Source organism: Amphiprion ocellaris, chromosome 20 (genome assembly GCF_022539595.1).
Source record: "Amphiprion ocellaris isolate individual 3 ecotype Okinawa chromosome 20, ASM2253959v1, whole genome shotgun sequence".
Lineage (NCBI taxonomy): Eukaryota > Metazoa > Chordata > Actinopteri > Pomacentridae > Amphiprion > Amphiprion ocellaris.
In genome coordinates, this window is record NC_072785.1 from 6,579,575 (window position 1) to 6,593,339 (window position 13,765).

The 13,765-nt window shown below is 39.6% G+C and overlaps 1 protein-coding gene across 1 annotated transcript; it reads left to right on the plus strand.

The window, feature by feature from the left end:
• Window positions 1–204: 204 nt before the first annotated feature.
• LOC111566494 (gap junction alpha-10 protein-like) lies at window positions 205–10,526 on the plus strand. Its single transcript, XM_023267105.3, has 3 exons — window positions 205–391; window positions 4,439–5,909; window positions 7,216–10,526. Exons 2-3 carry the CDS (start codon window positions 4,476–4,478, stop codon window positions 7,252–7,254), a joined length of 1,473 nt encoding a protein of 490 aa, XP_023122873.1. The 5' UTR covers window positions 205–391; window positions 4,439–4,475; the 3' UTR covers window positions 7,255–10,526.
• The last annotated feature ends 3,239 nt before the right edge of the window (window positions 10,527–13,765 follow it).

Here is a 13,765-nt window from a genome sequence, read left to right on the forward strand (position 1 = left end):
TGAAAGCCCAACCATAAACAAATATCATTGCTCTCTGTCAGAAAGGGTGATATTGATGGCACTGGTTGGAGTTGGCACTACTGCTGTAGGAGAAGGGAGTGGGATGGGGGCATTGTCCCGTCGAGAGACAATCAATATTCACATCCTGTGAACCCTGCATGTAACACGGGAGAGCACTCCCAACACATTGGTAACCACAGAACACGCAGTCATACAGTGAGATAAAGACATAGGAGAGCAGATGGATCTGGACTAGAGTTTGGGATTGTCACAAAAGGACCTTCAAACACATCAATGGGGTAGCTATACAGCCACAGTTCACTCCTGGGATGCTTATATAAACACGATGAAGTGTATCAAGAGGCCAAGAGGGAACCCATACCAGTAATATGTAAGTACGTCTGAAATATTTGATGCATTAAATTAAGTAATTTGCTGTCATGTCATGTTCCAAAATGTGTGCAACATGTAGGTCCTTGAATGACTCATGTAAAACAGTTTTCAGACAGCCTAATCAGTAGTTGTAAATGTCATACTTTAATTTCTTCTAGGTATAGTCAAAAGAAAATAACATTTCTAGCTGAATTTCTGATACATTTACATAAAATTGACTATGCAGAGCATTTAGTACTAGAAGATTCAAACATAAAATAGAATTTATATGTTACCACCGAATATGGTTGGAACAGCAGCAATCCAATAAATTCAGTTGGGTTAAGTCATCTTCCTTTTAAACAAATGCCTCTGAACCACACATTGCTGTGATGCTGTTATGGATGTTCTAGGACAGTGATAGTATAAGGCCTATATTGAAGTCCAACTGTTTCTGTGTATTATCTTAAATATAAGCTCAAAATTGGTACCACAAATTCACTTTCACTGAAGGAGTCACCTGATAATACTTAATCCTCCTAAGAAGGAAAAGTTATTATTTTCCTTCTTAGGACTATATTTGTTTCTTGGCATTTTATTCCAAAATACTGTGATATCCTTCTTTTTGACAGCTCGTGTAAATGCTCACACTTTGTTTTGGTTGCATGACAATGCCAAACCACACTTCTTCTGTTCTGCTGTTTGATCTGGTCAAGCTCTCAGGACAGGCCTTGTGCAGGGTTGTACAATGCATGATTGACAGTTATCTCCTTCATTCAAGAGGAACCCTGCTACAACTCATTGGACAGGCACAGCACTTCCACAGCACAAGTCAAAGGATACAGAAATTTTGAAAATGGAAAAACAAAACTTGCACATTTCTCCATAACTAGCCATGTAAATAACTCAGAATTATATACCTAGAACATGTCTCTGACATACAGTAGCTGTGTCACAATATTACACCAACTTCTATGTATATGTATCACAATAAAGTTTGAATGTAAATGTTTTTTCGATGCTGGTGATACTGCAGATTTTTCTTCTCAACAAATCCCACATGCGTATTAAATTAAAACTAACAATGACTGTATTCTATAGCTGCGTATAGCTTATATTTTATTGTTGTGTATCATAAAGCTCAAAGTACTTCACAATGTTTCCCGTTCAAACACACAGAGGTGCTTGCCTGCCGTCAGGAGCAACTCTGGGTACAATGTCTTGCCCAAGGATACTTCAGCAAATTCTGGAGATTTGCGTGGGATCAAACCACCAACCCATTAGTTAAAACCCCTCTACACCTGTGCCTCAGTCACTTTTATTACAGTCATTGCTGCCTCAGTGCCATGGTCAGCTCACACGTAACAGCAAATATGCCAACTATGCAAATCTTTTGTAATAGGAAATCATACATCCAACTGACCACTGGTTGAATTGAGAAAGAACAACACATTTCTTAATTTCTTTAAAATCTGGGGCATAAAAAATGTGGTTGACAACTTAAAATTTTGTTTCTGTGCTCGAAACTGAGTAACAGCAAACTGCAGTATGCATGTAGTGTACAACACACAACATTACACAAGATTACTTACTTTGAAAGCCTTTCAGGGGCCAATAAAACATAGTGAAAAAATAATAAATTAACGTCTTCTTAATTTGTTTTCATGGTCTATATGACAAGGTTTGAACACCTGGGTTTAGCCTTAAAAAGAAGTCTTCTTATCAGAATCTGAAGAGTCACTGATTACATGTACACAAGTTCACAATGACTCAATCTATGTAAACTTATTAGACTGTGGGTGAAAAAAAAATTGTACTGTCGTCAGTATTCCATTATGGTCTCCCTGCAGAATATTGTCCAGCTCTGTCAGTTGTCTGTCTAAAGTGTTACTCTAAATATGTCTTAGGTCATAATTATTTCTCACATTTGTTGCTTTTCTCAAACTAGTTGTGGTTAAGCCTTGTAAGGGAGCATTCTCTCCCTGGACCCAGTAGTAATGTCTAAGCTTGGAAGTCCAGTTTCTGCATCAGCTCTTCTGTTAGCTTCATCTCTTTTTCAAAATAATATCCTTCCATACCAATTTGATGAGAAGCATCTTGATTTTTCTATCCTTGATTGTGCAAGGAAATACTTTAAAACTTTAATGTTAAAAACATTAATCAATTGCAGGTAAATCGACAGGTGAATTCACGTCAGGCTGACCAGCTGACCAGCAGGCAGTTCTAACACTAGAAAGCAAGCAGCCATCCGTTTGTTCTTGTGGTTTCTGAAGAATTGGACTGGGTGTACTGGGTGGACCGATAGAAGCGTGTCACCTCTTACTTGTTTGTTTTTTTTATTTCACATTATAGAACTTTGTTTAACTGTTGTTGTTGTGAATGTTAGACCACCTGAAAAGCCAGCTAGCCTGCCCAGTGACGGGAAATGTCAGCCTGACTGAATCATAGGAACCAATTCTGAACATTAACACAACCACTGTTTCTGCAGTTCCATTTTAATTAGAAATAAATTCAACATACACAAGCCAAATGTAAATCCAGTTCTTGTTTATTTCTTTCCTTCTATTTTTTTTCTAGCATTTATTGTTGCAACATGTAATTTGATCATTTACATTGGTGGGCCAGTGAGTAATGCAGGTCTAGACTCACTGCTGACTTTGTACCTTGTATCAACTTACCTAATGTTATTTCAATGCCTTCTAAATGGGAGCTGTGATATGTTGATATAATTGATATTTATATGATTGACAATATTATCTCATTGCCGCCAAAGCTCACAAATACCCCCTGTTTGTTTGCTTTATATTTATGTGAGCTATGTAGTTACTAGTTTATAAAATAACAAGGGAAGGGACATTCATTCTCTGAGTTTGTCCTGATCACAACATTTCTCCTGAGATTGAGAAGGGAACTTTCTTAAAGGCAAAATTGTGGAGTGAAAATCTGTGCACAGTAAGCACCAAGGATTGCCTTAAACATGACTGATCTTTCTGTGTAAGATGTTCATATTTGTGGCTGTTTTAGGTAAGTATATAGTAAATAACTCTGGCATAGATCTGTGTATACCCCCATTGATGGCGCAATTGTGTGGCATTTTGGGGTAGTGGCTTAACTGTGTTACTACAATGTTCACATTCATCATGTGATGCAGACTGATTATGAGCATTTTTCCCAGCACTCAATCAATATAAAAACGGTTACAGTCTTGACTAAATGACTTTTTACATTATCAAGTCTAACCGCATTTGGAAAGTTTAGGAGAACCATATCATATGGTTCTCCTAAACTTTGCAGGGAACCAGCTAGAAGGAAGACAGCTTGCAGTAATCTATGGCAGTCCATGGGTCTGACAGAGAAGGATGCTCAATCACATTGTCAATGGGCCCAAATTTGTGAAAGCATTTGGAACATGATGGAAATCTGAAAAACCTTTTTAGCATAAGCAACACTTCATCATAATCTTGGGCTCAAATGAATGAGATGCCATCTTGTAATCTGATAGTTTGTATGCCATCAGTGAATTATAACATATCCCTGGCTTGAATTACTCAAGTAATTGCAGAGATATGAGAGATAACAATGCTCAAAATAGATGCAATGGGGAAACAAATACAGGCTGAACTGGCATGAAAACAAATGTGTTCCCAGCTATAGTAAGCTGAATTACAAAGTTTGGTTTTCTCTGCCATCTTTTTGTATAACATTTCTGCATTTTTCTTGTATAATGAAGCCTTATGAGTTGGATTGCTGCTGCACTCACTCTCAGTTTTACCTAGGGATCAGCTGTTAAACTGCTCAACTGTGACCTTGCTGGCAACCTGTCTGATCATCTCATTGCGTGTGTGTCTTGCCTCTTTGGAGTCATCTATAGCATTGATCAGAGATATCAATATTACCTTTAGTGATTATAAGTGATTAGTGGTTATCTAACTATTGTGCAAATTAGAAAAATATAGCCCGAGTTGCAATAACTTGGAGTTCTCCTTTTGAATTTTAATAGCAAAACTTACCAAAATTCCTGCTTTGTGAAAATAATTAATTGTAATTGCACACTGTGTCTCCACAGTTTGAATATGTGGCATTGAAGTGGTAAGAAGCTGACTATGGGTGACTGGAACCTGCTGGGCAGCATCCTAGAAGAGGTCCACATTCACTCCACCATTGTGGGCAAGATCTGGCTTACCATACTCTTCATCTTCCGTATGCTGATTCTGGGAGCGGCTGCTGAGGATGTATGGGATGATGAGCAGTCCGAGTTTGTCTGCAACACTGACCAACCAGGCTGCAAGGCAGTCTGCTATGATCGTGCATTCCCTATCTCCCTCATTCGCTTCTGGGTCCTGCAGGTCATCTTTGTGTCTGCACCCTCCTTGGTCTACATGGGTCATGCTCTCTACTGCATACGTGCAATGGAGAAGGAACGTCACCGCCGACGGGCCCAGCTGAAGGAGGAGATGGATGAGGCTGAGTTAGCATTGGATGAACATAAACGCATGGAGAAGGAACTGCGGAGGCTGGACGAGCAGAGGAAGGTGAAGAAGGCTCCTCTCAGGGGCTCTCTGTTGAGAACCTATATCATTCATATCCTTACACGCTCTGTGGTGGAGGTCTGCTTCATCCTGGGCCAGTATATACTCTATGGTGTCCAACTGGAGCCACTCTATAAGTGTGAAAGACTGCCTTGCCCCAATAGCGTAGACTGTTACATCTCTAGGCCCACAGAGAAGACCATTTTCATGGTCTTCATGATTGCCATTGCTGGTGTGTCACTTTTCCTAAACATTCTGGAAATATCTCATTTAGGCATCAGGAAAATCAAGCATGCACTGAATGGAGAGAGGTACATGGAAGATGACAGTTTGATTTACAAGTCCAAGAAGAAAGCATCTTTACCACACCTGTGTGTAATGAGCAATATATCACCTCAAAATGGGCCTTTGACTCAGACCTTCAAAGTGATTCCAGAGGCTGACATGAAGCCTCCTCATTACAACAGTGGGCTCAAAGCCAACCAGGAAGCACTAAGACACAACAGCCTTGCTCATCTGGGACACACTCAGAGCAGTTATATCTGTCCCCAATCTAGGATGCCACCCAGGTCTGGTCAGAACTGCACAATCCAAATCCCCCAAAGCAATGAAGGTTCAGAGGTCCATACAGCCATGATGGACCACCATCCAGCCTGGACTTCTGTTATGCCCACTGTGGAAGTGAACACAACTAAACATGAGAACGCCCAAGAGACAGAGCACCTTCCCCCTAGCCATTTGGAAGTTCTGCTGTCCAGTAGCACCTTAAGGCCCAGTGCTATCAGACACCTTAATGAAGATGACAGAAGAGAGTCGGTGGGGAGCGAGCACTTGATCCCCAATCCAAGGAAGACCAGCTTCATGATCAGGCCACCATCTGAAAGCTTGTCCTCCGTGAGTGGCTCCACAAGTCCCTCCTTACATACCTCAGAGGAGTCAGATGAACTGGGCTCCCTTCAGGGAGACATGCCCATGATGCCGCCTGCTGGAGGTCGAAGAATGTCAATGGCAAGTAAAGAGCTGACATTGTCTCATAACATAGCACATTAATCAGTAACATAAACCTCAGACATTTAGAGTTCAGAAGCTAAGTTACGTATCACTGTGTACCTGATAAACACAGAGCAGATTATTTTCCATTTAAGCTTGATCTGTCATTGTTCTTGAGACCATAACTGTTTTTATCAGTTACATATACAATATAAGACACAATTACTTGCAATTATTGTGAGAAGTATTTTTTAAACTAAATTAACCACAAAATTTGAATAAAACACTCAGTAGAATTGAATAATTGCATAAAGTAGGAATAGAAGCAGAACAAAGAGAAATTGGGGAGATAAAGCTCTTCTGTTGATCTGGTTGAGGCTCAGTTGGTTTGATTTCTTCTCACAATTTGACAGTGAAATTGTGAGAAGAAATCAAACAGCTCTGAAGTTATTCCAAATTACTCATTTGTGTTGTGACAGAATGTCAAACAAATGAGGCTATCTGAAAAGGAAAACAGCAGCGACAATAGTACAGCATGGGCTGGAATTACAGACAGAGCAAAGCAATGATGGCACTGGACTGGCTTTCATTTTAAATTATGTTTTAAAGATAAGACAGATATTACAACCTGCAATATAAGTCCATTTTAAGACATACCTTATATAAAATAAGGTTTTTGTTTATGACTTTAAGCTTCTCAACATAAGGCATTTAAACACAATTTGGAATCACTAAAAAAAATACAAAATGCACAGTTAGACACTATAAATATCATAGACATTATTAGTCTTTCAAAAATACAGATAGCTACAGAGCTCTTGTTCTCAGATTAATAATTTGTGTGCATAAATTGCTCAACTTTTGAAAACATAGACACAGGCATTAAGCATAGCTGTTAAGCATTTGACATATATTTATGGATGTCATACACACATCTTTTAACAATGAAGATTTGAGAAAATACTTTGAATTCCATCTGCTAAACAACAACGAGTTGTCCTTGACATTCCTACTGACATCTTAAAATGCTTTGACATTATGTTCTCTTAATAAATCAGTTAATCTGTACGTACAGTTTTTTTTTTTTTATTTCTGCACATTTTCCTCATAACACCCGATGGGTCTCACACATTTTGTATTTACTTGTATATTTGGATGAATCATTGCAGTCCAATCCATCAACTATGGCATGACAAATACACTAACAATAAAATTCATACATGATCATCACTACTACATTGTTTTTTGTTTGTTTGTTTGTTTTCCAAATGTGATAAATATATCTGTACTGTATAAGTGAAAGCTGTCTTTTTGTCTTTTTTAGAGTATGTTTCTGGATATCTCCTCTATCATGAAGAAGTGAAGAGAAAAGGCTAACATTGTGGCTGTAGCAGTTGTGTTCCACAGCCTAGTCGAGTGACAAATGGGTGAAACTGTATCAATGATCCAGCCATCAGCATTGATCTACCACTCAAGTCACATGGGGCCAAAACTTGTCAGTTAGCCACGATGAAGCAGTGGACTGAATGCCAAAGCCCAGTATGTTTTGGATTTGAAGCACCTTACAATGTCTACATTTGGGTACTAAAAAGAAACAACTGTATGTTCTTAAAAATGTGCACATTTTCAATGTGTTGACTGAGTCTTTTGGACTGTGCTGAATCAACATTAATAATTATGGAGCATAAGCCTCAGAGGATCTGTTTGCTTCCGTAACATGTACTTGATTAGAATCTGTGTGTATGTGTACATAGACATTTATACAGTCATTTCATGAAAAACTATGATACTTTCTATTATATTCAAATTAAATGATTCTTAACAAAACACAAAGAATTTTCCAACAGGTATTTTATCAAAATCTACACACCAACACCACACTGTGTAATTTTCATGCTTTTTGTTTAATTTCTTAACAAAACTGCCTCAAAAAAATGTTGTATTTTTTACTTCAAAATTTTGCAATATTTTCATTCAGATAAGTAAGAGATGACATGTTGCACAATACTTACAAAAACCTAATCACAATACAGCTCATTTTAACAGTTAAACATAAAACAAGACAATTAAAATTGAATCTGCATGTAACAGTCATGTTTCAGGTCCTCAAAAAGTGAAGTGTAAAAAATGTGTCACCAAAATCTACAAATACAATGATGTAACCACTGTAAAAAGTTAGAAAACACATCACATACACTGTCTACATGTGGATCATACAGTTCTTACCCATAAGAAGAGATATGCTGAATACTGTTGTCATGTGTAATAACTGTTAATTTAAGGTTTCAAAATCCGAATCTGAGATTCAAGTGGTTTTCAATTAATGTGCCCTGTAAACGACTGGAAAAAAAGCTACTTCCACTAGTCTGCCACCATGCACTGTAATTGTAAATTGATGCATTTTATTAGAAAATACTCACTCCAAAATATCCTCCCATATCCCCATTGCTCAAAGTTTAAAGAAATAACTGTTGTGCTATTACCGCTGCATTTAAAGTTATTGGAAAGTTGGAAACTCAAACATTGATTTGGAAAAAACGCACTGCAGTTGGTCAAGTAAAAATTCAAAGTAGAAGAGTTTAGTCAACTTCAGTTTGTTGATTTGAGTAATCTAGTGTGAGCCACTGTTGCTCTTTTATCGGGCACAGTGGTAGAAGAGTCTGAAGGTAGTACTATGTTCCTTTCGATTCTATTTTTCACGACTTTTGATTTATGATTGTTGTGGGGTTACAGATGCTCCATGCTAACTAATACTGTCAGACAATGATATTCTTTGTAAACTTATAAAGTCAAAGTAACACATGCCACTTATTTATCCATAATGTTTCGTAAAAACACAAATGATGCAGAACATTGCAAAAAATAGTACTAAAGAACGCATTATAGTCAGATTAATAGTTTTTGCTTTGTTTTGTTTTAAAGGGATCGATTGCTGTAAAATGATTTGATGCTTCATTTTGATATTTATTCAAAAATAATTATAGCATCTGATTAATTACAGCAAGTAAATATGAACTTTATCCAAGGGTCACTTAGAACACCATTTGGCAAAAAGAAAAGGATAAAGGACAGAAAAAAGATAGGACATTGTATTACATAATCATATGAATAAATACAGAACAAATATTTGATGTAACCATAAAACCAATGAAAATCAAACACATTTTAAAAATGTATTACAGGCCATTTTTCATCGTTAATTCATTTCTCATAGTTATTTTCAATGTTTTCACAACATCATTGGTTAATTATTGTAATTATTATACTTATGTATGGTTACCAAAATATTTTTGCACATTTTTAATCATATATATTGAACACTGGGTCCCCATACGTCAGTATTTTTTCACAGATGAAGGCTTTCTGAATATTCAAAAGAAAAAAATAAATAAAGTCAGACTCTCCTTCTTGAGGCTTGACCTCACACAAATGAAATCCTGATCTTGAATAAAATCCTCACTTCCCTTCTTGCATAGTTGGGCCTCTATAACCTCTAAGGCAAGAAATTGTAGCTGCACTTGCCAGAATACTATTCTTCTCATAAAATCGTAAACAGTTTGAAGTAATATTAAAAAGGAGCTTCATCACCTTTCCTGTTCTAATTTTTTATCAGTTTCAAATAAATCTTTACAAAATGAAAACAAGAAGTGATCCACAAAATTGTAAACTAACTTACACCCTTTAGGTCAAAACATTCCAGCTTAAGTACATGTGTGATCTGTAAACAGAGACTTATTATTCATTAAATTGTCAATAATAAAAAATACAACCATAACAAATGTAGAAATATAAATAAATAAATAAAATCCACACACCATCATAATCTCCAACAAGAGTCCATATAAATAAACATACAAATTGAAATTAAACAATTAGAGGAATCTGACAATCAGTTGAAGAGTGTCTACATGTTTATTATTTTCTAACACTGTGTTGTAGTAGTATTGTGTGTTGGATCTATTTACATTTTCTTTTGATTGACTATACATCTTGTCTCTTAAAGCTAGCATGGCCAAGCTGCCATCATCTACTTTTACTTTTTCAATTTTTTTTTCAATTTCAAAACATCCCCTCCTCTTTCCAGAACAAAAAAAAATGTATATTTACAAAATCTCACAGGGGAAAAAAACAACTCTTTATTTTAAGGGTTATCAATCAATATCTGAACAATCAAGTGCAATGAATTATTGCAATATTATTTTGTATCAAATTCTAATTGTAATTGTCAGCATTCACATGCTGTGGACATGAACCACTGTGAGTATTAGGCAGCGATAAAGCAGACAGCAACAGCACTCACCTCTGCCACGTGCTCAGGAATTGACTTTTCAACAGATTAATTTGGTGTCTCTCTCAGTCAATAATGTGCCTGTGTGTTTGTTTAGATCTTTGAACTTCAAACCATGCACTATTAGGGCTACTGATTTGTCTGTAGAAATTTATCTGTTTGCTTAGTATTTGAAGAAATGCACATATGATGTGTGAATTTTAAAATTTAGGTGTCTAACACCAGTATACTGTACCAAAGATTTTTAGTAAGGCAATTTTTCTTCTGTACAAAACAAGAATAGTGCAGCTAAGTACAACACAACTTTAAGTATAAGCACTATAATTAAGTGAATAAATAAATGAGCTGAAAAGACCACATGCCTTGCTTAAACTGTTGATTAAAAGGAGCATACAAGTGTATTGCAATTTTAGCACACTGAACATGGACAACTGTGATCTAAAATATTATAAGCTCTCAGAGATAAATCCAACGATACTGATTAACAACAATTTCAAGATCTGTAATGGGTTAAACATTAAGTTACAGCAGAACAATGCCTCTTGTTTGTAAGGCATGGTGGATGGTTGAGAACTACACAAGTGTAAAGTCCTCAATGACAAGGGCCAAAGGGTTACAGCCATACAGCTAAGTCAGAAATTCTCTGACACATCAAGGCTGGGGGAGTTTGTCTTTGTCAGCACTCCTATGGCTGCTCCAGCTTACAACAACAACATGCTGCAGCCAGAGTTCTGACAGGATCCAGTAAGAGAGGAAAAAGTCCAGGATAGAATTTAAAATCCTGCTTCTCACATATAAAACTCTTAGTGACTGTCTTTTAGATAGTGACCTTATCTAAAAGACAGTATTTTACCATATTATTGCTCTCAGACTGTAGGTTTACTTGTGGTTCCCAGAGTGCTCCTCTCCTCTTCTCTCTCTTTCTTCCATACAGTTATATATCACCATTACATATCACTAACTCTCTGTTTCCCTCGAGGTCCTGTGTTTGTTCTTTCTGTGGGTGTCTCTGGATCTGGGGATACATGTCTCTGATCTGCAGTGTCTGGCCTCACCAACCTCCAAAATCTTTGGTGTGTTAATCTGCTACAGATATATCCTATTTAATTGATTGACACACTAGTTGAATCAATTTTCATTATTTGTTGTGGTGGAAATGTTTTCTTGTTCTGATTAGTCTTTCGGAGGTTACACCAACTAGCATTGTTATGGAGGCGCCCCCATGATAACATAAACAAGGGCCTTTGGTCTGTATTACTAAGCAAGTTCAACACACCCCGAGTATCTTTTCGTTACCCGGCTTCACTTAACCTAACAGCTGCCGCTGGGATTTTACAAAGCTGTTTATCAACCCAGTAAGTCAACTCAGGTTTTTCAAAATTTAGCTCCGCGCATGCGCACATGAAAGAGGTAGAGCTGGCAACAGATGACCAGTCACATACGTGGACTGGTCTACTGGCATCAGAGTGGCACATTTTACAAATGAAGAGCAAACCATGATATTAGAGAAACATTTTAAACTCATAACATAAACTAAAAATTACACTTCTGCAGCAGTCAAAGCAGGAAGAAAAACTGCAAATGACCGCAAACTGTGTTACACATAATTAATTTGCTTATCAATATCACTGTCCCTTTGTGTACATGCTGCTTGATAAAGGTTTAGTATTTAAAATTCATTTTAATTACTCCACCCCGATGAATCGCCACCTTATCAAAGTGGAGGGGTTTGAGCGTCCCTGTGATCCTGGGAGCTATGTTGTCCGGGGCAATAGCCCCTGGTAGGGTCTCCCAAGGCAAATTGGTCCTGGGGGAGGGACCAGACATAGAGCGATTCAGAAAACCCTGATGACAACACACAAAAGGAAGGCCGCTACCTTGTCTGGACCAGAGAAACTGGGGCCTCTCCCTGTAGCCAGGTCTGGGGGGGTTAGGGTTAGGGGGAGCTCGTCAGAGAGCACCTGGTGGCCGAGCCTTGGGGCTCGGTTGGGCACAGCCCGAAAAAGTAACAACTATGCCAACTAACACAGTAGGCAGGAGCGGGCGTGTAGGTGCACCGCCCCCTGGTGGCGTAGACTAGCCTTGGGGACGTGGAACGTCACCTCACTGGCGGGGAAGGAACCCGAGCTGGTGTGGGAGGTGGAGCAATACCGGCTAGATATAGTTGGGCTCACCTCCACGCACAGCAAGGGTTCTGGAACCAGAATTCTGGAGATGGGTTGGACTGTCTCCTTTTCTGGAGTTGCCCAGGGTGAGAGGCGCCGGGTGGGGGTGAGGATAATCATGAGCCCCCGGCTGAGCACAGCGTTGTTGGAGTTCTCCCTAGAGAACGAGAGGGTTGCCTCTCTGTGACTTCGTGTTGCAGAGGGGAAAACTCTGACTGTTGTTTGTGCTTATGCACCAAACAGCAGTTCAGAGTACTCGCCCTTCTTGGAGTCTCTGGGTGGTGTCCTGGAAGGGGTACCACCTGGGGACTCCATAGTTCTCCTGGGGGACTTCAGCACTCATGTGGGCAATGACAGAGAAACCTGGAGGGAGGTGATTAGGAGGAACGGCCTGCCCGATCTGAACTCGAGCGGTGTTCTGTTATTGGACTTCTGTGCTAGTCATGGACTGGCCATAACAAACACCATGTCCGAGCATAAGGTTGCTCATAAGTGTACTTAGTACCAGAGCACCTTAGGTCAAAGGTCGATGATCGACTTCATAGTCGTATCATCAGACCTGCAGCCATATGTCTTGGACACTTGGGTGAAGGGCGCTGTCAACTGATCACCACCTGGTGGTGAGTTGGATCCGATGACGGGGAAGGCTGCCGGACAGGCCTGGTAAACCCAAACATGTAGTGAGAGTGAACTGGGAACATCTGGTGGAGGACCCTGTCCGTGGGGCCTTCAATTCCCACCTCCGGAAGAGTTTCTCCTGCATCCCGGGGGAGGTTGGAGACATGGAATCTGAGTGGTCCATGTTCAAACCCTCCATTGCGGAGGTGGCTGTTAGGAGCTGTGGCCTGAAGGCCACTGGTACCTGTCGTGGCGGCAACCTGAGAACCCGCTGGTGGGTCTCTACAGTGTCGCATGGGCATCAGGTACGGTACCTGGGGAGTGGCAGACCGGAGTGGTGGCCCCATTTTCAAAAAGGGGGACCGGAGAATGTGTGCCAACTACAGGGGTATCACACTTCTCAGCCTCCCCGGGAAAGTTTACTCTCGGGTGCTGGAAAGGAGGCTCCGACCGATTGTCGAACCTCGGATTCAGGAGGAGCAATGCAGATTCCGTCCTGGCCGTGGAATGGTGGATCAACTCTTTACTCTTGCGGAGCTGCTGAGGGGGTCATAGGAGTTCAACCTACCAGTGCACATGTGTTTTGTGGATCTGGAGAAGGCCTACGATCGTGTCCCCCGAGGGGCTCTGTGGGGGGCACTGCGGGAGTATGGGGTACCAGGCTTACTGTTACAATGGGGGGGGAGTCTATCCCAGATGACTTAAGGTGAAGGCAGGGGACACCCTGGACAGGTAACAGTCTATCACAGGTCCACACATAGTGACAAACAAGCACACTCACATTCATACCTACGGACAATTTA